This window comes from Gavia stellata, chromosome 12 (genome assembly GCF_030936135.1).
Source record: "Gavia stellata isolate bGavSte3 chromosome 12, bGavSte3.hap2, whole genome shotgun sequence".
NCBI classification, from domain to species: Eukaryota; Metazoa; Chordata; class Aves; order Gaviiformes; family Gaviidae; genus Gavia; species Gavia stellata.
This window is the reverse complement of record NC_082605.1, coordinates 16,898,109-16,924,937: the sequence shown is the minus strand read 5'-3', so window position 1 is coordinate 16,924,937 and position 26,829 is coordinate 16,898,109. Positions and strand designations below refer to the sequence as shown.

Here is a 26,829-nt window from a genome sequence, read left to right as displayed (position 1 = left end):
TGCAAATAGATTGGTGCGATCTTTAACCGTGCACGTACAAGTGCAGTAAAACTCTGTGGGATCAAAGCAGACGCTGTCGGCTGCGCTTCTGATAGTCAGGGCTGGAGGAACTGGGCAAAGGTAAACATTTTTCTGCTGGATAAGGTCGAGTTTGAATGGAGGGTACAGCCTTAACATAGCCACCATAGGCTTGAGATTTCCTAGGGGTATACAGGAGGTTGCACGAGAAGGGACTAATAGTTCATTCTGGGCTTAGAGCCCACCAGCCCCTCATGGCTGGGCAGGTTTCAGACACCTGCACGAAAGTATCACTATTATTGCTGAGTACAGAATTAAAATAGTTCAGTTATTTAACTGAACTTTGTCTAGGCTGATTATCACATTTTAGTCTGCAGCGAAGTTGTGGTGGGCTCTGAAAAGAAGCCCTGCAGGCAGGCAGATTGGAGCTGTTCCCTGGTCACCTGCAGCCAAAAGCCTTTGGTATGGACATACCCGGGTTAGGAAGCAGGACTGGGATACACGGAGCGCTTGTCGCTGCGTGGCACGCGGTGCAGATGAGGTGATGGCAGATGAGGGGACACTGCTTTGCCAGATGAAGTTTGTTACAAATTCCCATCTGCTCGGAAGCAGAAGCTATAAGGTTTGTGCTGTGCAACTAATTATTTGTTACATATTTTTAAACATGAAATCTAGTCCAAACAGCAAATATTTTTTGCGTGTGTCATCGTGCAGTCAAGAAAGCTGCCAGCAGCATAAACCTGAATAACTCTGTGTGATGACTGGGGTGGGGATAGGAGGTGATTATCTTCACTTCAGTGCCAGCCTTGCAAACCAACTATTGCGTGAGGTGTCCCCTGCGCTGATTTTGGAGGGTGTGAAGAAGGTGGTTCCCATGAAGCGGTGGCAGGTTTGTGCCAGGTTTCTGTTTGTCCTTTTGTCCTGCTAATGGTGGCAGTGAGCACAGGGAGGTGTGCTAACGTAGCCAGGCGCTCTGCGAGCAGGACTGCAAGTGGGCATAGACTTTGCTGCCTCTGCCTCAGCAGTTGTTCTTGCCTGCTGGGCAAACGGGTTTAGCTGGAGAGGAAAAATAAATACATTTAAAGAGAAGGATTTTCTGCTTTGCCCATTTCCCCCTCCCCACGCTTAGGTACTCTTCCCCTCTCCAGCTGCTCTCCTGCTCGCACAAGCAGCGCCTTGCAGAGCCGGCTGCTTTCTCGCCTGCTCCATTCATTTTACCTGCGATAGAAAGAGCACATCTGGCACAGCTGGGAGGTGTTCTGCCAGGTGTGAAAATGGCTCCAGAGAAGACGGGAAAGGATTGCAGGTTTTCTCCTGGTGGAACATGGAAGACGCAATCTCACATCTCTTGGTTTTGAGCAAATGCATCCCGCGGAGTGAGCCTGCACGTGGTTTTTAACATAGGCAGATTTGGGATGAATTAAGCATTTTTCAGATTTCCAAGTACCTGGTTGAGTTCTTTCAGCAATATTTTACCCTCCACTCTAAACACCCCCAAAAAAAAGAGTGAGAGAATGGATTTGAGATGGATCTAAGCATTTTAGAAACAGAACAGCTTAGGTTTTTTAGATTGCAGAAAATGTAGTAAGGAAAACCGTCTGAAAATGAATGTTTTTTGGGAGGGGTGGGATCTGTTGTGGATTTTGCTCAGCCTGTAAGCCAAATGATTCACTTATTCCTTCATCTTTCATGCAAGGTCACAGTGCAATCCTCAGTTGATGCCCTTGCATCTGAAGCAGCACGGGAAGGTATCAGAGCGTTTCCCACCTGTGCCAGGTCCCAGCAAGAGCTCTTTCACTCTCCTCCACCTTCCTTAACAGCTCGCAGCATTTGGGCTGTCAGTCCCTTCGGAAGCTGCTTTTTCCTGTTGTTTTTCCCCATAACTCTAGCTGGAGGGAGAAAGGGGTGGAGAGGGAGCTGCTCTTCTGCACGGGTATGCAGCCAGGGCAGCAATCTGACCCCCTGGGTGGTTGCACACATGCATTATTTTTTCCAGTGCCCTGAGCACTGGTTTCCTCCCCTTGATTTCCATAGATCTGCTTGATTAATAATAAGAAGCAGAGGGGAAGGGTTTCAGCTGTAGGTTCCATACATGTATGTTACCGTGGTTTTATAGCCAGTAGCATCTGACGGTACCTTCATTTAAAGTAACAGGGTGGCTCTAGCAGCACAATTTTGACCCGGTTACAGACAGGAAGGCAAAAAAAGCTGAATGCCATGAGAATGCTTCAAGTATTGCTTTTCTCTTTAATCTCTTCATTGTTTTTTTTTTTTCTTAATTTCTAAAAAGAGCCACAGCTGCTGCCTGAGAGGGGCAGGTACCAAAGCTGCGGACCTGCAGTCACGGTTGCAGTCTGGCTCACAGCTGGATTCCAGCTGCATATTCTGCACTCTCTTGCATGTCCTTTCTGCATATGAAGTGCATTGCCCTTGGTGGAAGCTTAAAGGGAAGATTGAGGGTAGAATACAGATGAAATGGGATCAGAGAGCAGGTGATCACCTTATTTTTGCAATGCACTGCCATTCAGAAAGCACCAAGAGACCTCAACAATAGGAGAGGCTATAATGCTGTACTCTGAGTGTCCAATATATTTTCCATAACTCTGTAAGCAAAAGCCTCCTGCTCTGGTAACAATTTCAAAGGAAAGAGGTCATGCCTTACTGAATATAGTTGGAAATAAACGGCGTTTCCTCAAAAAGCGGGAGATGAGAGTGGAAGATCTACCATGCAGCTACACGTGAGGCCTGACCCCACCACCCAGCCCATGTCCCATCCTTAAATCAATGATCTTTTGTTCATGAAACTCTGCTGCGGAGGACTGTGCCGCCTCCCCTGGTATCCCAGCCCTGTCCTTGCCCGCCCTCCCGGGCTTCGTGGGTGGTGGGTGCTTCTCCCTCTTCTCCAGCTGTGTTGCATCCTGGCATGTGCCAAAGCTGCGGTAGTCCAGCCTGGGTTGGGGTGAAGGTGTTGGGCAACTAGTGTTTTATTTGGCTTTAAATGCAAAGAATAATTAGTAAAACAGTGTGCAAAACAGCTCTCCACCCTATGGGGATGGAAAGGCTTTGCCTGGAGGCTCCATCCAGACTGAGCTCTAGGGAAAGATAATTAAGAGGCTGTGGGTGAAGCGTGAAGGGATACTGGGGGAGAGCTAGTGGTGCTTTCAGGAACACAGTGCAAGACCCTCAGGGCGTCACCCTGCCTTGGTCCCCCGTAGGCAAGATGTTGGGGTCCGTGTCACACACGGGGTCTGCAGAGAGCCTCGGAGCGAGCTGCGTGGGGTTGCAGACAGTGTTCCAAAAGGCTCAACAGCAAGCTGACTCCATTCGCCATCTCGTGGTGATCGCTGTCTGGGGCTGAGGTGTGCAGGGCGGCTTGTGCAGCCCCAGGCAGGCAGTGGTGGACAGACGGACACCCTGTCCTTCTGCTCCAGCCGGAGCAGGGCTGCGGGCAAACGGCTCTCCTGCACCCGCCGGGACAGCAGAGCAGCTCGAAAGCTCTGTATAATGATATTCCACATGGAGAAGGATGTTAATGACAGGGAGTGTGATTGACTGCCTTTTTCTATTGCTACTGTATTATCTCTATTTAAATCAGTTCACATTAACTGCAGTTATATTTAACACTGTCTACACGGCTGAATTTTTAGATTGTTAATTTTCAATTGCAAATTGCTTAATTATGTCTGACTTTTTATAAATATTTGTAACGTGAGTTAATATTTTCTATTACGTGCGATACACATTCTGGAAAAAAACTAATTGTTCTCGCTGCTGTGCACCGGGTCTGGCAGGAGCCTCCGAAGCCTGGGTGCTTTCTTATCTAAAGGCCATTGCCTTTACAGCTGATGTGTCAGAAATCAAGGTCTGTAGCTGGCACTGTCTGTGTGTTACGGTCGGGAAAGCCATTAGGATTCATTTGGCTCCCCACCAAGAAAAGAAAATGTCTATTGTCCGCAGCGTGGTCACACGGTGCAGACTTGACACTCATGAAACTGCATGTATGTATTACTGCTGTGCTCCTGGAGCCCGCTCTGAACATCAATATGAGATGTGGAGGGTGATGGCTCTTATCCTATAAGGAATTTTAAACTGTACCATTTTCAGGGACTTTGAACCCCAGGACCCCGAAAGCCCATCCCTGTTCTCATAGGGGGATGCCCACTACCCATCCTCCCGTGGCCGGGCAGGGCTGTGTGCGGTCTGTGCCCAGCAGATACGGATATTTGTCTTGGGGGGTCTCCCGCAGGGTTTATGTAGTGAAGGGTAAGAGACTGAACATCTCAGCTTTGCATCTGCCTGGCTCTCAGCTCGGCTCCTCCATTCATGGGTGTGCTGAGCGCGGGTCCCCGGGGCAGGGAGGCGGAGGAGTGCTTCTCCCGGCAGCCCCGAGGGCAGGTCCCCAGCGGCATCCGTTGCGAGGCTGTTCTGCAGAGCTGCCTGGGATCCTTGGCTCGCGCACAAATTCAGCGATGCTTGAAAAACCAGCGAGGTGCCAGCCTACGGCAGCAGCCTCCAACAGCAGGAAAGGAGGGAAGCGCAAAGCACCGTCTGGACCTTGGTGGGTAATTGCTGTTGGGGTGTACCTCCCCAGGGAGCAGTGCCCAGTCCTTCAGGGTGCACCCACAGCCCCCGGCAATGCCCGTGCTGCCGCAGGCTGGGTGACTGCAGCAGGTCTGGCCAGAGCTGGAGAGCATCGGTGCAGCTCGCTCAGCCGATGGGAAGGGTGTCGGGGGTCAGCCAGGCACAGGCCAAGCCCAGATTCGTGGTAGGACGGTGCAATACCCACTCTGTGTCCCAGCTTCATAACAGCCGTGGTTTGAGCTGGTTCGAGTAAAGCTGGTGCAGGCCTGGGAGCAGCAGCGCTGTTCTCCCCAGGCTGCCATGCAAAGGGAGGTGGGGTCTTCTGCCGCTTTGCAGATGCTGCTGCTTCCAGGCTTCTGTAGTTGTTATAGCATCTGTACGCATAAATTATTTATCTTACGTTAAATACAGACACAACAGCATTTTCCATATTGCGTAGATGGCTTGCTAGGCTGGCTGTCCTCACCAGTAAGGTAGAGGATGGCGTACCCCATGGGAGGCCTTGCCCCATCTGCTAAGATCTCCCCCTGTGCGGTACCTTGTGCTGAACTCCTCCTCCTCTCACCTTCCGGACTAGCTGCTTTTAAAAGCATCGCATTTTTGCTCCCTGTGTTTGTTTCTTCATAGCTATGCCTCTCGCTGCTCTCCTGTGTCTACTTGAATTCTTCTCGCATCCTTGATCTTAATGCAGGTGCCAGAGCATCTCGCAAGGGTATTGTGCGGGGTTAAACCCCACATGACAGCTTGCAGCTCCACGTGGCCTTTCTCAGAGGTGCCATACATCCATTTTGTGCCACTGGTTCTTCAGGGGCAGAATAGGTCCTGTTGGAGGGGATCAGGCAGCGAAAGAGGTGGCGGATGTTCCCAATTAGTGGAACTAAGATTCCAATCCCTATTCCTCACAGTTTTTTTTTTTCCATGGTGTTGAATGCTAATTATTTAAAAAAGAAGTGGCTTTTCCAAAATGCAGTCATAAATTAGAGAGGGTTGGTATGGCTAAGGGTATTGCTTCTGTTTAAAACCAGGAAATTTCCTCCAAGGTAAACTTCTCTGAAACCTTTGAATGACTCAGAGCACAGCTGTCAGGGCACTGTTCTAAGAAAGGTGAGGAACTGACCTTTTAATTAGCATAATATAGTAATTTAGCATAATAAAAATGATTACTTCTTAATCATTAATAATTGTTGTTATGTGTTGACCAAAGGGACTTACAGATGTGATATTTCTGCTCTGGATTTTGATAAATTCATGCCATTTAGTGGAGTGGTAGGTGCAACCCGAAGGGTCTGAAAATAGCTGGGTCTGCCATAGAGGGCAGTTCCCTTCCAATTCTCCATTGCTGTAGGAAGAGGGTCTAATGTTGACCTATACGGAGATTGTTGGAGAAGCATGATCCTAGTCACGGGTGGGACTAACAGCTTCATCTCCCTTAGGATGCCGTCCACTGAGAACATGTAGCGACCTCTTCGCATGCTGAGGATTTGCTGCCTAGAGGCTTAATTCTCCTAACTGCTTTCTCCCTGACCTCACGAGAAAGTTTGCTGCATCAAACCAGTGTGAAATACATCAGCCTGTTCAGGAGAATGGTCTCTTTAAGTCTGTGGCTGTGATAATCTAAACTTCACGAATACCAAAATGAACTAGAACGGGCAGCACTGCAATTTTTGCTGTCTTAGTCCTTGAAAGAGTGGGAGCCGTAAGCTTCCCCCTACATTCCCTCTCCTCCTTTGCTGCTGATAACTGGTCATTTGGCATAAAAGGGAACCAAAGCCTTGCTCTTCGTGGCCAAAGTCTCTACTTTGCTCAGAGCTTCTGCAGAAAAGCATCTATCGCCATGCTACTGCAAGAACCAGTGTTGCAATTCAAACTCCAAGGTATGCACTGACTTACCACGAGTATTATTTTGGAGAACGGCCATCCGATTTCAAGCTATACCTCTGTGGCAGGCAAGTTGCTTTATGAATATGGTTTTTCCTTCAATTTTGTGTTAGCTTTTTTTAATGAATAAGTGATCATCATTCACGTGATGATCTGTAGCTTCTGTTATCTACATGTTCACCTGTATCATCATCCCTACCAAGCACGGTGCTGGTTGCAGCAGAGGAACTTGTGTCTCTGTTTTACCACCAGGTCCCAGCCCCTGAAGGATTTCTGATTTTGTGTCAACAGGGAAGCCAGCTAGCGAATTTTAAATTCACGGCTCAGGCCTGATCCTTGAGCTGTCGTTAGAGCTGGGAACGAAGCTTGCTTGGCCAGGGAGCCATCTACACAAAGACCTCTGTGGGGAGGGCTGCACGGTGGGGCCAGGGAACCCAATGCCTCCAGTTCACAAGGACTTCTTCCTGTAGGAGCAGCACTCCTTGCAGGACACCTTCTCATCCCCAAATATCCACCTCTGCTAAGCATCAGCAAGTAGAGGTTTTGACTTGAAATGTGTAAATACACTGTGACTCTGAAGCCCATCAAAAGCTGCCTCCTCATGTTTGTGAAAGGCTTTCAGATGCCACGGCCACAGAGGGTGGTTGAAAATCCCTCAATGTGGTGATGAAAGACCAAAAAAATCCAAGTTTCCTGCTTGAATTGACAGGAACTGAGACCCTGGCCCTGAGCACGTTTCAGCACGGGGCGGGAAACTTTTAAAAGTGGTGTGACTTCCTATGCAAGAGCCTTGCCCTGGCCCTGCCCGTTGCATAGACACCATTGGAGATGTTCCCACATCTTATTCTATCACCTTCAATCCTGCCGAGTGTCAAGGCACTGCAGCTTTGCTGGACCAGGTTCTCATGCAAGTTGCTTTAGCTCCAAAGGCCAAAGCCCATTTTGAATTATGTGACAAACGTATCTACCATTAAGCTTTTAACCGAAAGGTGAGGATTTGAGGATATGTAGATCTTTCTTCCATAATGATTGGGATGAGTTAATTGCAGCTAGTTCTAGCTGTAAAAGTTACTTGGAGCTGAATAAGTAGTTTATTGTCATGTGTAGGAAATTCGGGTGATTCTCTTCCTGTTAACTGACATGAAATTCAGCATATGATAAGCTGTAAGGGAACACAGGCAAGCTAAATGTAGTGATCTACCTCGGGCTGCATCGACCAGCCAGAGGTCCAGTTTCTTTCATGGTGCCATAGCTCAGCATGTGCTGCCCACATGCCTTCAAGCGTCCTTACGCAATGCCACAAGAAGAGGATATTAAGGCATGCTCAGAGGTCAGAGCCTCTGAACAGCTTAGTTTTTAAGCCCTTTCAGTGTCGTACATCTCGCACAGATGATCTTGCAGAGGGATTTGCGAGGTTCAGAAGTTCTCTGGCCACAGATGGAAAGGACATGCCTTTTGCATGGGAGTGCTCTGCCATCCCTTTTTTTAACAGCTTGCAAAGCATTTGCAAAGGCAGGCAGCACTTTTTCTTCCCCTCCCCGTTTTGCTGAATGTGTTTTAATTTACTTTGTCATTACTCATAATCTGGAGGTATCTTTGCACAACCTTCTGGAAAGCTACGTGCTGGGTTTGCTTGGCTCAGCTTTCCTCAGCCCTGCGGCGCAGCCTTGCCAAGCTGCGAAGGGGTATGGTGGTAGGTAGGTTGGTAACTGAGATGGCACAGGGGGATGTCCACCTTTCCCACACAGGATCCGTGCCAAGCACCCGGCTGCCCTTACCATGCCACCAGCACGTGCTGGTTGATTCTTCAGCGCTCTGCAGATGAGCAGCGGGTACTCATGGGTGCTGCTGCCAGTAGCAAGGACGGCGTGAGAAACCTCTGCCTGCACGTGCCACCAGTGTTCCTCTGAAATGTGTTGGAAATCAGCTCAGCTTGTGGGATAAACAGCTATCCAAAAGGCAGCATTTAGACTGGAGTTAATTCAAGGGTGGATTTCTTGACCTCACCCGGTGTAGCAGGCGCAGTCCCAGCATCTGCCTGGGGATGTGATGTGCGAGAGCCTGGGCAGCCCAGGTGGCTGGTGAAGCACAGAGATTTATTGCCCTGTTACGAGATTCAGCATTCAGGCGAGGAGGGGCTGCTGTACATTCCGGGAAATATTTTCACCGACGAGTCTAGCACGACCCTAAAGCTTGTGAACCGTGAAATAAGATTTCTCTTAGAGAGGGACGCGTCAGCCCTTACTGAATTATCCAAGTCCTTTCTGCTGTTTTAAATCACCCCTCCAGGACCCCCTGACTGTTCTCTCACAGCAGCAGTGGTTCATTAGATAACCCAGGAGCTTGCCGGGATAACGGGAGCGGGCACTCATCTGCAGCAAACGACCACAACATGCAGCCGCAGTTGGAAGCGACTGAGTTCCTGCAGCAGGGCCGATTTTACCTGCACAGGAGCAAAATGGTGGGGGCTCTTCTCCAGGAGAGGGGGTTTGTCACCTTTTGGGATGCTGGAGCCCCGGGGCTGTGTGAGGAGCTGGGGCCAACGGGAGGGAAAAAGAAAAGTTTGGTGAAGTAATAGGCGCAGATTGTAATTCCTTGAATTAAGGGGAATTTTACATTGTGCTAGAAATATTCTGCCTGACTCTGAGCCTAAAAGACTGATTTGGGGAAGTCTGACTGGCCAGAGGAGAGGTAGCCTTCAGCACCTTTGTCGTGCAGGGGCACTGGGAAAGTGACCTTCCTGGGATGTGCGGGGATAGTACAGCGTTGCAGCGCGGAGAGCTGGTGGAGAGGACGTGTCCTGATGGTTCCCTCCAGCTCTTCCAAAATCCTCTCTTGAACCACACGAGCGACAGTTGCTGAATCCACAGTTGGGCTGTGCTGATGCTACTGGTTTTGCTGACATGGGGAGGCGTGTGACACGGGGCAGCTGTCCTTGCTTCCTCTTCCTCGCTCCTATTTCAGATCCCAAGACAGCCGGCGGTCCTTGGGTTGCAATTTGCTGCACAGAGGATTAGTGTGTTGCCCAGGGCATTAGTGACTTACGGTACTGAGGCAGCTTAGCATCCTTCCCATTCCCAGCTGAAAAGGGAGGTCAGCATCCTACCTGTGATCGAGGGAGGGAGTGTTCAGATCCTCCTCCACATTCTGCTTCAGAGACGCAGGCAGAGGTCGGGGCCTCGAGTGCCGGGCTGTCCCCCATGCTCTGCCCTTTGCCACTCATAGAGAAGAATATTTTCTTTTAGTGGGAAAAGGATGCTGCAGAGCAATCTGTGACAGCGGCACGGAGTGTGTCTCAGGAAGCTGTGTGCAGTTCACGGTGCCACTCTGTCCTGTCTTATGTCACTTTATCTCCTAGAACAGTGGTTTTCCAATAAGAAACTGAGGGCTTCTATGCAATGAGACACTTTGGGGGCACTGTGTTTCTTTCAGCTGGAGCAGTCCATGGTGCTGATGCCACAAGTTGTGAGTATGCCTGGACTGATAGATTAATTATTAATTGATGGGGCCTTATGAATTTTTCAGTATTTTCTCTCATTGTGCATCACAAAGCGAAACCAGCTTTTATGAGACAAAGATCTCTCCTAAAGCCCTACATCAAAGTTGCAAAATTGTCACCCATATTGTGGTCTTGTTCAGCCTTCACATGCAGCATGTTTGCTTTGAAAAACTTTATCAACCATTTGCTACAGAGCTCCCAGTATGTCAAAGGATGAATGTGTTGAGACTTTATCTTCGAGGGTTTTGGCACCTATAACCATACCTGACACAGGTATTTCACCCCACGTTGTAACCTGTCTTAAAGGGAGGGGAGATACTTTCAGACAGGCCCCAATTATACTACAGGAATGGGGATGTTGTGACACTTGCTGCCCAGGCTGGGAAGCAGGGATTAGCATTAGTAGTGACTGGCATGGAGGGATTAAACCGTTAAATGGTCCCAATGGTTTCTGGCTGGGGCTGATGGCAATTATACCGACAATACCTGTCACATCCACAGTGCGTGGCGTAAATGCCAGGCTGATCATTGAAGGTTGTATCTGTATGTTGCATCCCGTCGTTATAAATCCTCGTAGCTTACAACGATGTTATTTCATTATAAACCCTTGTAGCTTACAACAACGTTATTTCCAACAGCTCAGAGCATGGGTATAAATCCCATGTGGTATTTAACTTGCCCGTGTCTGTTGGGAGGGTGTCCCATCAATATGCGTTTGGTGGCATGGCCGGATTCATTCTTCTCGTACCAACAGGCTGAGTGCTGCATACAGCACGCCACTTGTGCTGCCGGCATCGTCCCGAAGCTGGGCGGGTTAGCCCCGGCTCCAGCCCTCTCACTGTGGCCGACGGCATAAGGGCCGTACCCTGCTCGGTCCCCGGGCAGGCAGGTTGGTTTGAGGTGTTAAGCTGAGCAAAACAGCTTTGGGCATCATGAAGAAGGGAGGAGGAGAGCAGCTTGCGCCGCCCCAGCATCGTGTTGGGAGCCAGGGCTGCAATTGTCGTGGTTTGGCTTCAAGCTGTGATAAGCTGAAGCTGGAGCTTTAAATATATAACACATTAACTCCAAAACCATGGGAGTTTAAAGTCTTTCTTAACACCATTAATGTCCTTGAACTGCCTCCGGCGTTTTCTGGGGTGAGTGGAGGTGAGCCTGGGCTCCTGGCTTTAAAAACTACAGTGCTCAGGTTGGGCGATACGTGGGAGATCTCTGACGCACCAACCGAAAAGTTTAGGTGTGGATTTGGTAGGTGACTGTGCGTCTTATTGCAGATCTTATGACTTAGTTTGGTTTGTTTGCCTCTGCCTTTCAAAGGTGTAGTGAGATTATCTTCCATCCCTCTGGAATCACATGAGGAAAAGTCTCTCAGTGATTTTGTTTCAGGGTCATGGAAGCAAAGGGTTTCTTCTGCAGACCAGCAGTTGGTTCTTACTGGGATTAATACTGTCCATATCACATGATGAACATTTTTAACCTCTTTCTTTCATTTACTAGTGCCCATAAAAATTATTCCTTATTAGCAGCTTATATGTAAAAAACCTGTCTTTTGCAAGATCTTTTTCTTGCGGTTGAGCAGTCAGCAGGGGTTAAAGTAGGCACACGCCCTGCAGTGCCTTCAGCAACAGGCTGGCTGTGATGCTGGCAAATTTTGGGTTCCACCTAGAATCTGATCTACATAATTTTATTTTATCTTTATTGTTTTACTTTAGCAACTGTTAACACCAACGTAGATAACCTCTGCAGGGCAAGCAGAGAGAACTAATGTAGTATGCGGGTAGACGTATGAAAACATCTAATTTACCAGCAGGCAGTTGGGTAATGATAGCTTGAGAATTGCAAATTATGTACATCATATATTCATGGCATGTTGCTGAAGAAAAGCCCAGTGCATATGACAAACCATATATATACTGAAATTTATAATACTTTTCACATTTAATTGACTGGGGCAACCTTATGATTTATATCTTTGCTTTATTCATAGCACACCCATAACATAGTCACAATGCAGAACGAAACTAATTCAATTTCTCCTTGACTTTGTAAATCATTTATATATTTGGCTGTCAAGTATTTGAATATAAGGTAAGCATACATACGGCAGAAAATAAATAGCTGATTCTCTAGTTAAGAAATTGAGTCTTAATGATATTAGGGTCTGCGTTGCCTTACCTGGATGTTGGCTCTTGCTTAGATAGCATGCCTTACATTTGCCCCTTGCCTTATTTCACAAGCAAATTATATTTTACGGGCACCAGCATTACTCTTTTAATGACCGTATATAGTATTATGAGTCTGTAAAAGGTACTCAACTTGCTTTGACGGCAGCAGGAGCCCTTCCCAGGCTCAGGAGCAGTAAGTGGCTGAGCTGTTGGCCCTGCTACTCTTAGTCACAAGCGGTCTGCTTGAACGTGCCGGGAGGACACGCAGGGACCGCAGGCAGGGGCTGCCTCATTAGTACCCTTCTGTACATAACAAGAAAATGTTTGGTTGGTCACAGCAGTGATCGCTTTCCCAAAGATCAGTTTTTGCCATGGAGGGTCTTTGAAAATACATCCTGGAAAGATTTTTTTGTTGCCTTTAAATACCAGGTTACCCGGTTTGGCATCGCTAATTCACCTTGGGAAGCACAGCAACATATAGCCCTGAAAAGGAGTACCTTACCCACTCGACCACAACCACGGAGGCTGCTGAGGGTGCTTGTTGCCTCCTAAGAAAAATAATCTTCTGCAGTCAGATCTTTCCTTGACATGGCTTTTGACACTTGTAGCATCACTGGAAAACATCTGCAAAATCAAGATAGTGCGGAAAGTGTGAGGCAGTTTGGTGGCTCATTATCATACCGCAAAACCAGCTCTCCTCCACAGTAGCAATCCATTTCTAAATTTAGCATGTGAGTTATTTTGGGTAGTGTGTGATTAACCTCAATTACTGTAGCTTGGATGGAATTCAAATAATACCCCCTCTTACAGAGTTGCAAAGAAATGGAAATCTGGGACTGTATGTTTCCTACCCTTAACGAAGCAGTTCTGAGAGATGCTCACACATCGGTGGAGGTCAGTTGTGTGATGCATTTGTTCATGGAGAAATTAATGGAAGCAGCTGATGCCGAAAGGTGCTGGTGGTCCATGGCTCTGTACTGGTTTTGGGATCAGGAATATAAAGATGAAGGCAGCAGGTTATGTGGTGCAGCTGGTGTGAGTGAAACCTGGGTGGCCACAGCAGAGATCGCTGAAGTTTCAGTGGATTTGGATCACGGTCAGGACACTTTGCAGTTTTCCTGCTTGAATTAAATCAGTAACGGAGGCTTTCAAAAACTAATCAAAAATATATTTTCCCACAATCTCAGCCATAACGAATGTCGACTGGAAAATCATCAGTGGTGAAGCAATAAGCAAATACGCGCCGCACACATGCAGACCTACACGAGCGTGTGCGAGAGAGGGGAGGTGCAGGATGTGCAGGCAAACGGACAAGAAGATGCCATGGAAAGCAGCACGTTTGGGGGGAATTAGCCCATTCGGGGAGTGCCAACAGACAAGCTCGTCATTCATCAGGCTGAGAATCGAAACTTTTGTCGTCGCTGTAGCTGTAACTTTCCAGACTGGACTGCACCAGCCGAGCCTTTCTGCTGTCAAGCAGTTTGTCTCCAGAGAAGGGTAAAACCCAGGGAGGTGCTTAGCACAAGCCCAAGCCAGTGTACAAAACTCATTCATGTGTAGCAGTTGGTGGGAGGGCTAACAGACGGCGGCTTGTGGCAATTGCATTTGCTGGTAGCCAGAAGGGGCCACTACTTTGCAAACGAAGGTGGCATTTGGATGGAGGAGCCAGCCCTCCCGTCTGAAGTCACGTTTGCACAAGGAGGTGAACCAAAACTGTGAGGTTTTGCACCAGGCCAAGCTTGGGTTTGTGCCTCGTGGGTGGAGCAGCACCGTGACCACCCCACTGCCGCACATTTCTAGCCTTGTGCTGTGGCCAAAATGACCCTGAAGGAGTCTAAAGAGTGGTTTCAGTCTGGAAAACAGCTATAAAGTTGCCACCTCATTACAGCAGCTATCGACTTTTTCGGGGGCTCATTTGATTTTGTGCTTTTTTGTTGTTTTGTAATTTATGTCCATGTAGTCCCACTAAAAATAACAGATCTGCCTCAAGTCCTACCAATGGGAAACTGCTCGCAGCAGTCACTGTGCCTCTTCCACATGTGCTGTAATTGCTTACTTAACTGGCAGAAACAACATTTTACCCTCAAAAGACGTTTCAGGGCCAGGCAGATGCCAAACGCTGAACCACAGGGCTGTGGACAGTGTGTTGCAAAAAAAAAAAAAAAACCACCGCTCTGCTGAAGGCAGCAGGAAAACTGTTTGCACGAACAGGGATGCAGCAATATGGGGGAGAAGGGAAAGAAAATATGCAAATGCTATTGTTGTGCATTTCTGCTGAGCATTCTGGTTTTTTGTGGGTGGCAAGCAGGGGCAGGCTGTCTTTGGCTTGGTGATCTGGAGCTGCCGTGTGTCCTGGGGAGCTATGGCTTCCCAAGCACCAGCAAAGTGATAGCCTCTGGATGGCACCCTGCTTTTTGGGGTTCAGGTAGTCGCCAATGAGGCTTGCTGCCAGACTGGCTCACGGGGCAAAGTGGGTGTAAGACCTCAGGGTGAGGATGCTTAGCCCCAGGAGGCAGCTGGGCAGGCATCAAAACAGGGTCTGCCCGGCCCCCTGGTTGTGACTGTCTTGGGACCTGGTAAACATTGGGTGCGCCCTTTGTGGGGGGCTCTGCCCCAGAACGGGGCCCATCACCCCTCCCTCTATGCTATACTTAATTGATAATGTAATACAGATGGCCGGCCTGAAGAACTTATAAAGGTGCTGCATTGGTTAATTTTTCACCTTGATTTGCTTTTTGTTTTTATACAGCTGGACAACCCAGATGAGCAAGCAGCACAGATCAGACGCGAGTTAGATGGACGTCTTCAAATGGCAGAGCAAATTGCCAAGGTAAAAAAAAAAAAAGTCTTCTGTATTAACAAGCTCTTCACATAGAAGCACGTAAGTAGTTTTGATGCAGCCCCCAGGTCCTGTCCTTCCCTCACAGGTTTCTTCTCCCAGTAATCACCAGTTAAAAATCAGCAGATTTTTAACAACAAACAAAGCACCATGTGCAGATGATGCTGTTGCGATGTGCCTTTCGTGGAATGTTCTGATGAGCTGGGACAGTTTAGGTTCCTGCAAAATCCCTTACGAACCCTCAGCGGTGTGAAGAAATTGTCCTGAAGTGCTCCAGCTAGATCTGCAAGTGCACATCTAAGCCCCCTTTGTCAAATTTACATGCTAGGCAACAAAGTGGGTGATGGCATGTAAAAAGGAGCCAGGAATTGCCCTAATGGGGTTTGTGCTATTTTCTGGGCTGCTAGGAGCCACAGTTCCCTGCCCGTAGGTAGATGCTGCCCCGGTAAAGAGACTTCAGGTGTGCTGTCCCAAGCATGTTCACACTTTGCATGACAGCAGTCAGGCTAGCGTTGCACTGTGTGGACATCACTGCCGTCTGGAGCAGCAGACACAGGACCTCAAAACAGTTTTCATAACTACGCACTTGGCTAAACTCCCCAGAGGCCCTTCTGTAAGGACACTTCTCCCTAGGAGCAAGTCACACCCTCACATAGTGCAGATTTACGTGGTCTCCGATGGACCATAGATGGAGAGAAACCCTGCATCCTGTTGACATCAGTATGGCTGAGATTTTATCCTTGCCTCTAATCAGACGCTCTGAATCACAGATAAAGCCCTAATGGGGCTGAAATCATTGGGAATGATCTATCTGGCGGTTCTTGATAATCAAGAAACCATTACTAGAAGGAAAAGAAAAAGTTCTAATCAGAGAGGCGTAGCTTAGGCTAGGGACATGCCTTTCAGCAGCGGTCCTCCTGGCACCGACCTGTGCCCAGACTGGGGGGTTTTATGAGAAAGGTAATATCAGAGCTGTTTGCAACCACAGTGATATCCCTGGGTGTGAAAAGCAGAGCGCATTTGTTTATGGTCAGGCGTTAGCAAGGATGCTGGTAGTGCCTGTGCAGTTACTCCTCACTAACGCTTCTTTTGAACAGCTACTGCTCTTGCGTCTTTGGGGAGGTAGGTTCTGTCTTTCCCCACTTTACTGATAAAAATAGTGAGGTGGCCAAGGACCACGTGGCCAAACGATGGTGCAGCAAAGCAGCAAACCGACCGCAGCTCCTTTGTTCAGCATTTGGCCCTTTGCCATTTTATTGTCAGGAAAACCTACAGTATTTTTCATTTGAGGCAAAATGTAAGCCCCTACGCAGAGCGCTGCTGCTCTGATTCTGAAATGGGTAGCCAGGCACTGGCTGCCAGAATGAGATTGCCTGGTTTCGTTGTTTCATTTTCTCTTTATGGCATGCGGGACAACAATATGCATGGTTCAGTAGCAGCCAGCAGAGGCTGTAGCTTCATGAATTATTTTTTGCAGATGAGAATTTGCCATTCCCATGCTTCCCCCAAGGATGCTGGAAACAAACCATGCCACTGCTGGCCCTGCGAGAGACAGTCAGGGGAAAGTCCTCAACACAACCTGACATTTCCCCCTGCAGAATTCAACCTTCAAAATACAGCTGTGCAGCTTGGAGGGCGGTTTAGAGTAAAAGTGACTTACCTGTGATCCAGTTGGCAGGTATTGGTATTTAATCTCCTTCACGTTACCGCTGCAGGCCTTCTTTCCAGAATGTCAGATCCCACCAGTACCTGCCTACAAGAAACCTTGTTCTTTCAGACCCATGAATACCATCTTTTGGAGGCATCCAAATGGCCTTTTGAATCCTTCTCTGTATCCTCCTTTCCCAGCAAGGCTACTTTCTCTCCAGCATAGGGCAGCTGCACAATTCAGCTCAATGAAAGAATAGCATTTCCAATTTTATCTCCAATTTGCAGCTTTTAATGCAGATTTGCTGCTCAGGGAGACCTACTGTGCTCATGAAACCAGCCCTGAGGTGGCCATCTTGGAGATTCCATGCGAAAGGCAAATTAATGCCTCGTTAATAAATTAAGAAATTCACACTAGGACATTTGTACTTCGGAGGCAACGAAGGCTGTGGAGTCTAATGGGAGCTGGGATCACAGTGCTGCAGGACTGGTGGCTCTGCAAGCCCTCGTCTGACCTGCCGTGTGACCCTGGACAAGGCACCACGCGTGCCAGCTTTCCGCAGTGACCAGGTCCTGCGTCTGGATACCAGGGCACAGCTCTGGGTCTTTTTACCTTCCCGTCTGCCCAGGACAGTGCAGCTCAGCACAGCACCAGCGCAACGTTAGGCAGAGTCCCCCACTGAGCCTGACTCCATCAAAGCACATAAGCCCAGCCTTGGAGCCAGCCAGCTTGAGGATCTCACTGAAAGTCAAGCAGATGTTTTAAAGCTGAATCTGGAAGGGCTTTTCACTCTGCGTGTTGTACTTTTCCAGCAGCTAAATGTGAGTGGCGTTACAGCTGAGAGCTTAGTGATGCCCAGGCAGAGGTATGTTTTTCTCTGCAGTAGCAAGTGTTGTGCTGTCCTGTGGTGCCTTTCCCCCCACCCAGTCACCTGGCCGCAAAGGCAAGGAGGAGCACATGTAGGGGGAACTAAATGAGACCTTGTGGTGACACCAGAGCAATATGTCCATCTGGGGCTGGACCCACTCTGCTTCAGCCTGCTGGACTGGTCATTCCTTGCAGTCTCTTAGCTCTGCTTCTCTCCACACTTGTCCCTATTTCTGGTCCTCTCCCTGCTCCAAGTACATGTGGAGGTGACTAGCATCCTTTCTTGCTGTTGTCTGCATCCCTTGATTATCTCTTCCTCCAGACTTCCCCCAGCTCTACCTGCAGTCCGATGGGTAACTTGGGACCACACCTGCATCTCTGCATTTCCACTGTCAGACTCAGTCCCAGTTAAATTGTTACGCATCACTTCAAACTACCTGGTTTTAGCCTTAGTATGAGAAGTTGCTGCTGGCACACAGTGAAACGTCTCCATCCTGGCTGCACTTCTGAAGGGGTTTGTGGGGGCAGTGCCAAAATTGCAGTCCCTGGAGAGATGGATAGCAGCAGGGTGAAAAAGCAATAATGTTTGAACATCATTGCTTCAGCAGTAGTTCTCAAAATCTACGAAACAGTTGTGTTTTTTTTCCTAGGGGTGGCTTGCAACTAATATAATGCATAGACAATAAACCAGACTGATTAGGTAGTTTATCTTACGCCAGGTCTAATTTACATGAGGGAATTGCTTCCCGAGATTGAGACTGGAAACAGAAGACTGTATTTTACCTGCTTGGTGCGAGCGCTGCTGTGAGCTTGTAATGGGTAACCTATTGAGGACTGATGCAAAAACTAGTGCAGTGGAGTACTTCTTCAGCAACCTGATGACAGTCTCTTCTAGAAGAAACATGACCTTGTTTTCTTTTCTAGCACACATTTTAAAAACTGCTTTTTACAGTATTGTGAATTGCCACTAAGATACTTTGCCCATCAGCCTCGAGTTCCTTGGCTGCAGATGCTGCCTCGCTGTCGTATGCCTTGCACAGTCTCTCGTAACGCACTGAGAGATGTTCAAACCCTGACCAGATTCGGGGCATGGGCAGAATTGTCAGAAGACGTAGGGCTCAGAGCAGTGATCCTAACGGAGCTAGAGCATGGGTAGCAGTTCAAAGCTGAGAACACACTTTGGGTCATATCACATTTTGCTCTCATTGTCAGCTTTGGTTTTAATATTTAAGTGTCCTGTTTACAACAAACAGTGTCAAAGGGTCTCACAGTGAAAGGTTGCCTTGTTGGAGGGAGACATGGGCCCTGGCAAGTAGTGGAAATGGTGTTTTACCCCTTCTTCCAGTTGGATCCACACATTCCTGCCCACATATTGCTGGTTTTCCCTCCTTGGGTTTCTTTCGCACCTAGAAAACTAACAGAGCAACTGCTCAGAAGTGTTTTAAAAAGAGCCGCCACATTTAGGAGACTGGAAAACGAGTCCCTAACTGTCAGCATCCTTTGAATCGTTAGGAAATTGCTGTCAATCACGAATTTCAGCTGAGATCTGGCCTGGAGCGTTTGTAATTGTGAATACATATATATGAAGAAGGCCATTTGCAGATAGAAAAATGAATGAAATGCAAGTGCGTGCAAGAAACAGTAAAGTTGGATAAGTACCAAGTGGTAATTCTATGGGAAGCTAACAATAATGTTTCTACATTACACAGGGGAAGCTGTAATTTGTCATCTGGTTTGTGGGAGTTCCCTGCTCGCAAACTTCTCTGCAGATGCTCCTGGGGGATTCTCCTAGCGCAACAAGTGGTTGCTGATTGTCACTGCAATTCATTCTGTTGTTTTTGTTTCCAAGGAGCGCAAGTTTCCGAAGTTTGTGTCCAAAGAAATGGAAAACATGTACATCGAGGAGCTGAAGTCGTCTGTCAATCTCCTGATGGCAAACTTAGAGAGCATGCCTGTGTCTAAAGGAGGCTCCGAGTTCAAGCTGCAGAAGCTGAAACGCAGTCACAACACCTCAATAATTGACATGGGAGAAGAAAACGAGAACCAGCTTTCCAAGTCAGATGTCGTGTTGTCCTTCTCCCTGGAGGTAAGCTTCACACACATAGCAGTGTGCAGAGTTTGTGGGAATAAAAATCACAGCCGCTGACTTCTGCTCAGTTCAAGCTTAAGTTAGGTGGCAAGAGGTCACTAGAAATCACTTTCTGGTCTCCATGAGGAACAGCTTCTCTCTGAGTTACCAGAATCTTTGCCTGTAGTCAAACACTGTGTCCTTTCTGGTCTCTCACTATCTTGTTGGAACAAACTGTGTGAGATAAACTGTCTGGCATTTCCTGCTGATGTATATCAAATGGCTCAGAAATCTGCATCATTAACTGACCTCTTCATGCAGCTTGTTACTGGCTGTACCCCAGTAATCCTGAGCCTGTATTGATCCTGAAACCAGTACAACAGTGCAACACCATAAATGTCAGCGTGTTTAATTATTGCCAGTTAGAGGTGTCACTGTATTTCCCTGCAAGACTTGCTTCCTCTTTGGAGAATTGTTAAAAATTGCTGGGGTTTGAATGTACCCAACAGATTGGCTTGCAGTTTGTGTGGAAATACTGTGCTTTGCTGGCTTGCTCTTCGCCTTGTGTTGAGCACTGACTTTCTGCTCAGCGCTCTGTCGAGCAGTTTATCTGTACAGCCCAGGGGAAGGCAGGGTGCTGCAGGGACGCGCCGTTACCTCCGACACAGGCTGTCTCAGTCCTGGAAGCAGCGTTGCTGCAGTAGCTGTTTTCAGCCGACTTAATTGTTCTGTGCAAACATATTTGCGGTCTAGGCAAGACATTTACTCTAAGGAGTCATCAGCACACGCATACGGAATTGTTGTTGTCTGTCAACGAGTGGGTTATGTTACATTGTCAAAACAACTACCAGGATGGGGTCAAACATGTAGGATGCATAAAAATCAGAAAATTCTATTTTTGTGTAGTTTCCTGTTTATTTCTCTTCCTAAGTGGTCTCTTGTTATATATATCGTGCCAATGCAAAACTTAATGACGCCGGTTGCCCAGTCTCAGAGTTGAACTCATTAGATGTCTGAAACCATCTTTATAACATTCAGTTCAGTCTTATTTAAAAATAAGGCTATGAACCCAGAGACAGAGCCTTCAACAGCAGCATCAAATAAAGCCTGACTTCTAAGCGTTCCCATATGGAGGAGCAGGGAACTGTCACAAAGCAGTAGACCTCTCTGTCGGAAAAGCCTGTGCAGCGTGTATAGCCGTGCATAAAGGGATTCGCCCTTACAACGGGATGTCTCTCTCAAATGCTTTACTCCAGCTGAACCCCAGCCGGTGGGAAGCAGAAGTTCAGTGAAGCACTGACTTCAGGAGCTGGCAGGTCTGTGCATGGCTCTGTGCACGAAATTCTTGCTGCAAGAAAGCTTTTGGCAAAAATGTGTGCTCATCAGAGGGTCTGTGGAGCTCTGTGTGCCAGGGAAGGGGTCCTCTGTGCAAGGACAGATCAGAAGACCTGAGGAGAGGAATTTTAAAACCCTGTGCATATGCTTTATAGGTAGCTGTAATAAAACACAAATAGAAACTCCCACAGTGTTTCTTGTAGAAATGTTTAAGGTATGTGGTTAACAGGATTAATCACCTTTAGATGGTCGTTTCTTAATAAGAAAGATGTTTTACTAGAGCCTGTAGTGACAGGACAAGGGGCAACAGTTTTAAACTGAAAGAGGGTAGATTTAGATTAAATGTAAGGAAGAAAATGTTTACAACAAAGGTGGTGAGACACTGGAACAAGTTGCCCAGAGAAGTTGTGGATACCTGGAATTGTTCAAGGTCAGGTTGGACGGGGCTCTGAGCAACCTGGTCTAGTGAAAGATGTCCCTGCCCATGGCAGGGGGGTTGGACTAGATGATCTTCAAAGGTCAAACCCAAACCATTCTATGATTAACCTTGAAAATAGGCTTTTGGCACAAGCTGAGTAGCTGTGTGCTTTTTTTCTGGATTTCACATATTAAAGTACTTTTAGGTGGGGCAGGACCATGTCTGTGAGGCCCATCTCCTGAAGCTTGGTACAGCCCTGGACACCCAAGGGATTCAACTAGCCTATGTGCAGCCAGAGGGAGACCTCCCGGTCTCCGTACAGACCTCGCTGGCTGCCGCAGTCCCTGCTCAGCCTGGGCAGTGCCACTGTCCCTGCCCACCTGCCACCATGAACATCCAGCAGCATGTGGAGGACCCCAGCGCTGGCTGACCCCGCGGGTTCAGCAGCCAGAGCGAGTTCTGAGGGAGGCTGCTCCTCTTACACTCCTCTTTCTTTGCCCCGCAGGTTGTCATCATGGAGGTTCAGGGTCTGAAGTCACTGGCCCCCAACCGCATTGTGTACTGCACCATGGAAGTCGAAGGTGGGGAGAAACTGCAGACTGACCAGGCTGAAGCCTCAAAGCCAACGTAAGTCTTGCTTTGCCTTTTGCTTTCTCCACCATGCTCTCCTCTGCACCATCTCTGCGCTGCTGAGCCTCTGTGGATAGCTCTGGCTCCAGCATGGTGAGGCCAGAGCGACTCTTGAGAAGCAGAGGAGAAACGTGGCCTTCCACGTATGCAGAGCATTGTCCTGCGACTAAGAATGGCACATAAGCCCTGATTGGGAAAAAAAAGTGTTAATAACAGGCTTATGTCTCTTGTAGCCATAGAGACATAAATGTGTGCCTATACGTAAGTACTTTGCTAAATAGGGATGGAGTTAAGCATGTGCTTAGATAAATACTTGTCCGAGTGTCCATCTGAACTGGTGCCATCAGGTGTAGGTACATAATCTCGTCCTCACTGTCAGGGTTTCAGCGCTCCTGTGAGAATGGGAAACAGCTGGTGGGGACATGATCCGCAGTCACAGCCAGAGGTGGAAGAGAAGAGCTGGGGAAAGCTTCAAGTCATTCAGTTAAATCTTTATCTGAGGCCACTCTGCCCTGGTCCAGTTGAAGGGCAGTCTTGTTCTGTCCTCTTTGACCCGGTCCCCAAATCCCCAGCCTTGGCCCCATACTTGGCTTTTTTGTCTTCCCCAGATGTTATTATAAGCCTGCTATTAGTGATCGATCTTTGTTAATTTGGAAGGAGAAAATGATTAATGGCTTATTTCCTTTCTGATTTGTGGGATTAGTTAACTTGAAACACTATCTGTATGCATTTGAGGCAGTTTTCCTCTGGTTCACTGCAGAGATTTCACACTTAAATGAAATTCTCGATGCGCCTCCTCACAGTGGAGAATTGCCAAGGTGATATGAAGCCTCCTCCAGCAGTGGGGAGCAGTGCAGGAGGGGATGCTGTTGCGATATTCCCTCTCTGTTCTCATACCCCATTCCCTCCGAGTGACCAGTCCCCAGCACTGGAGAGCAGCTCTGTGGAAAGGGAACTGGGAGTCCTGGGGGACAACAGGATGACCCTGAGCCAGCAATGTGCCCTTGGGGCCAAGAAGGCCAATGGCATCCTGGGGTGCGTCCAGAAGAGTGTGGCGAGCAGGTCGAGGGAGGTTATCCTCCCCCTCTGCTCTGCCCTGGTGAGGCCACATCTGGAGTACTGTGTCCAGTTCTGGGCTCCCCGGTTCAAGAAGGACAGGGAGCTGCTGGAGAGGGTACAGCAAAGGGCTACAAAGATGATGAGGGGACTGGAACATCTTTCTTATGAGGAAAGGCTGAGGGACTTGGGTCTTTTTAGTCTGGAGAAGAGAAGACTGAGGGGGGAATCTTATTAATGCTTATAAATACTTAAGGGGTGGGTGCCAGGAGGATGGGGCCAGTCTTTTTTCAGTGGTGCCCTGTGACAGGACGAGAGGTAACGGGCACAGACTTGGTCATAGGAAGTTCCATCTGAACATGAGGAGGAACTTCTTTCCTTTGAGGGTGGCAGAGCCCTGGAACAGGCTGCCCAGAGAGGTTGTGGAGTCTCCTTCTCTGTGCAGCCTGCTCTAGGTGACCCTGCTCTGGCGGGGGGGTTGGACTAGATGATCTCCAGAGGTCCCTTCCAACCCCTGCCATTCTGTGATTCTGTGTGATTTCACCAGGAGCTTCCCAAGCTTGTGGAAGGAAAGCCAGGAACACCCAGCACGTTACATGCAAGTGCAGAAGCACGGCAGGCAAACAGTTCAAGGCCAGCTGATGCAGGCGGGAGGAGAGCAGAGCCGAAGGCAGGCTGCCTTCCCTGGGTGGTTGTCCTCCCACGGAGGCACAGAAACTGCTGATGCCTTGTACCCTGTGCTGTACTGGAAGAGCAGGAATCTGCAGTTAAGCTGTTTAAAAACAATATTTCCAATCAGGGAAAGTGCTGCAGCGTGACTTACTTTTCAAAACGCTTTGAAATCTGCCTCAGAGAAGGAAGTAGGAGAGCTGTGCTTGGAAGAAAATTTCCATAAGAACCTGCAGTTGTCACTATTTTAGGTATTTTTGTTGCTTCAGTGGAGAAAAGTGGACTCTTATTTAGGGGAAATTACTACTACCCATTCTGAAAAGCACACTTCTGCTGGGTTACATGTGCTTGTTTAGCTTGGTCTGTTCATCTCCCTTTTGCTCAAAGGGTCTGTCCTTCCTTACGCAAGCCTTCTTGCTGTCAGCCATAGGACTGTTTATACAAGTGTTTTGAAAATAAGGGCTTTAGGCGTGAGCTCTTTAATTGAGTGGGTCTTTTTATCATAATGAAATGTACAATGTCTGGGCATGAAGCCATCAGCCCTCAGGAAAACGCAGCCAACACTGAATACTGGGGCGTGATATGAGTTATGCAAGTCCATCACACTCATCCTCTCTCTGCACTGGCTTCCTGTAGAGGTCTGAGTCAGGCTTGAAGTCTCCTGGTTTGCTCCATCACTTGGGCTGATACCTGTGGAAAAGCCTTAGGAGGGGAGTAGGTTTGAAAGTTGCGTTTCTTGAAGGTCCTGGGACTTTTTACTTCCAAAACCAAAGACCACCCAAGCCAAGGCTCCAGTTGCCTTCCACAGAAACCAGAGACCATCACAGAAAGCTTGTCCTTTTTTCTTCTCTGCATTATAAGTGCTGCTTTCACCTTGCTTCCCCTCCCAGACACAACAGCCCAGGCAGGGAAAACCAAAACCCTATGAAAGCAACTTACTGCACTTACATTCTCCTCTTCAGAAGAGAGGGAAAGAGACAATGAACCAGATGTGACATGTTTGTCATGTTGCATAATACAAGACCTGAAGGCCCTCAGGTACTCTGGTGATGAGGGCAGTGATGCAAACAGCTTGGAGAAGTCTTTGGTGCGTTTTTGAGCTGTGCTGCCTTGCAGACAAAAGATCCGTGGTCAGCCGAAACAGCCTTCTGGGGTGTCTCTTTAGATGCCGACGTCATTCACACCGTGTTTGCTTGTGTACTTTTTATCATAAGCAAAATACTCATTGCTAAAGGAACTAGATCAGCGAAAGCATGCTGGACTGCTCATCAGGGGAGCTCGCTCCCCAGGCATCCCAGGGGATGCTGCCTGGCCTGGGGGTGAGGAGCACACTGCAGGGATTCTGAGCCTCAGCTCTATGGAGGCGTAAGTACTGAAGCAGGTTACTCCTGTACATCCCAAAACTTTTCCATCTCAGAGGCTCAAAAAGTAGAAATGCAGGTTAAGTGCCTGTACTCAGAAAATGTGGTGAATACAGTTCTGGAAACAGGCAGTATTTTCTCAGATTAAACTGTAACTCTTCAAACTGCCTGAAATTCAGTTTTGCCATCATCTGGAGGCTCTGCAGGCTACAAAAGACTAAATTTCTCATACATGTCAGGGGGGAAAAAAATTACATTTGAACAGTAAGATTCACTAGGAAACTTCCCTTTTTTACAACAGCCCTGTGTCCTGGGGAGGTGGAAAGGAGAGTGTCACGGGGCCACATGACCTTGTAGGACATCTTTTTACCTAAGAATGACTCATGGAGTTTCTCACTGTCTTCTCACATGTCCTGGAAATGCCAGCCCTCAGCTAAAACGCCCAAGGCACAGCACGCCCGTGGCAGTGGCTGCTCTTCAGCTCAATGCCGTGCCAGGGGTGCTAACCTGGGCTCCGCACCCCTAATGGGAAAAGGCAATTTCCCAGCCTGGGAAGGATTTCCAAAAGCACGGGTCTAGGTCTGTGAGAGATTCACCTTTTGTCTTCCCTGGTGCAAACCCAGCAGGTTTTGCAAATAAGATGTTTGAAAGCATCTTAGTGATTTTGGAGCTTGAATCCTGTTTGTAGATCTTGAAGGAGGCAGGGTAGCAGCAAGGTCAGCAGCCACGTGTACCAAGCGATCAGATGAGTTGTGTGCGAGGAGCGTGGCTCTCGGGATGGCAGTAAGTACTGGTCTTCTATTTCTTCTCAGGCTCCATGTTGGATTCCTGACATTTTAAGCCCAATCCCTTCATGTGAGGATTATCTGCCTCAGCATGGGTGCAGGGGATGGATGGCACAGTTGTAGAGAAAGCCAGATCTGAAATAGCAAGGGTTATTTCAGATCAGGCTTGCAGTGTATTATTAGTAGTGCTTTTAATAAGTTGTGTAAGAAAAAGCCTTTGCATTATGCCCTAACCCGCAGATGCTTATACAACACATCCCAAATCCCAGTGTGAGTGGGATTTTACTGCTTTTCACGCTGGAATTGTATTCTTGCAGATCTTTGAGGGTTTTATACCACTTCTCTTCCCTGCATGTTGTCCCGATGTCTGCCCTCTGCAAAGCACACAGAGTGAGGTGGCTCTGCACACGTCCAACACTGCCCTTCCAGGAGCTGTGTTAGTAACGCTGCTGTTTGCACGGCCTGAGAACAAGGTTGCCGAGGGGTCTGGGAATAGCACAAAAGGTCCAGCCACAACACCCCTGTCCTACGGTCTCTAAAGAGGCTGCTGGATATATTTAAACAGTGACCTGTGCTTGTAGCAGTGCTCATGGGCTGTACCAGTGATTCATCTTCTTATCATACCGCCTTTTTCTGACATGAGCAGAACAAAAGAAAACAGAGACCCAGACAACAGCAAGTTCCTACGTGCCTTGTAAATAAATGCTGTATATTCACCTGGACATATTTCAGCATGCAGATAAGTCTCATTCTCCCCTGCCTCACAGTAGTGAGAATCAGGGGCATTGAACTCAGCTGAACCATTTGGGTTAGAAGCAGTAAATAACTGGTTGGGCGTTAATCTGGCCAACCTGTCCGGGCATTTTGGCATGCTCAGGAAGGGACGGAGGTGTGGACTGCCTCTCTGACTCTGGAAGTGCCTTCATGTGGAGGTTAAATATCCCCCCTTGCAGAGCAGCCTCTCCAGGGCTAGTGCAAGAGTCGTGCAGTAGCTCAGAGTATGAGAAGTGAGGAT

The 26,829-nt window shown here is 48.2% G+C and overlaps 1 protein-coding gene across 16 annotated transcripts in view; it reads left to right on the top strand.

Annotated features, from left to right (window-relative positions):
• Nucleotides 1–26,829, top strand: part of CADPS (calcium dependent secretion activator) — a 221,134-nt gene that overhangs the window by 66,100 nt on the left and 128,205 nt on the right. For all 16 annotated transcript variants that reach the window (XM_059823543.1, XM_059823545.1, XM_059823536.1 and 13 more), the window contains exons 4-6: nt 14,888–14,968; nt 19,342–19,578; nt 21,819–21,940. In XM_059823543.1, coding sequence (XP_059679526.1) covers nt 14,888–14,968; nt 19,342–19,578; nt 21,819–21,940 — 440 coding nt within the window. The remainder of the gene's footprint in view (nt 1–14,887; nt 14,969–19,341; nt 19,579–21,818; nt 21,941–26,829) is intronic.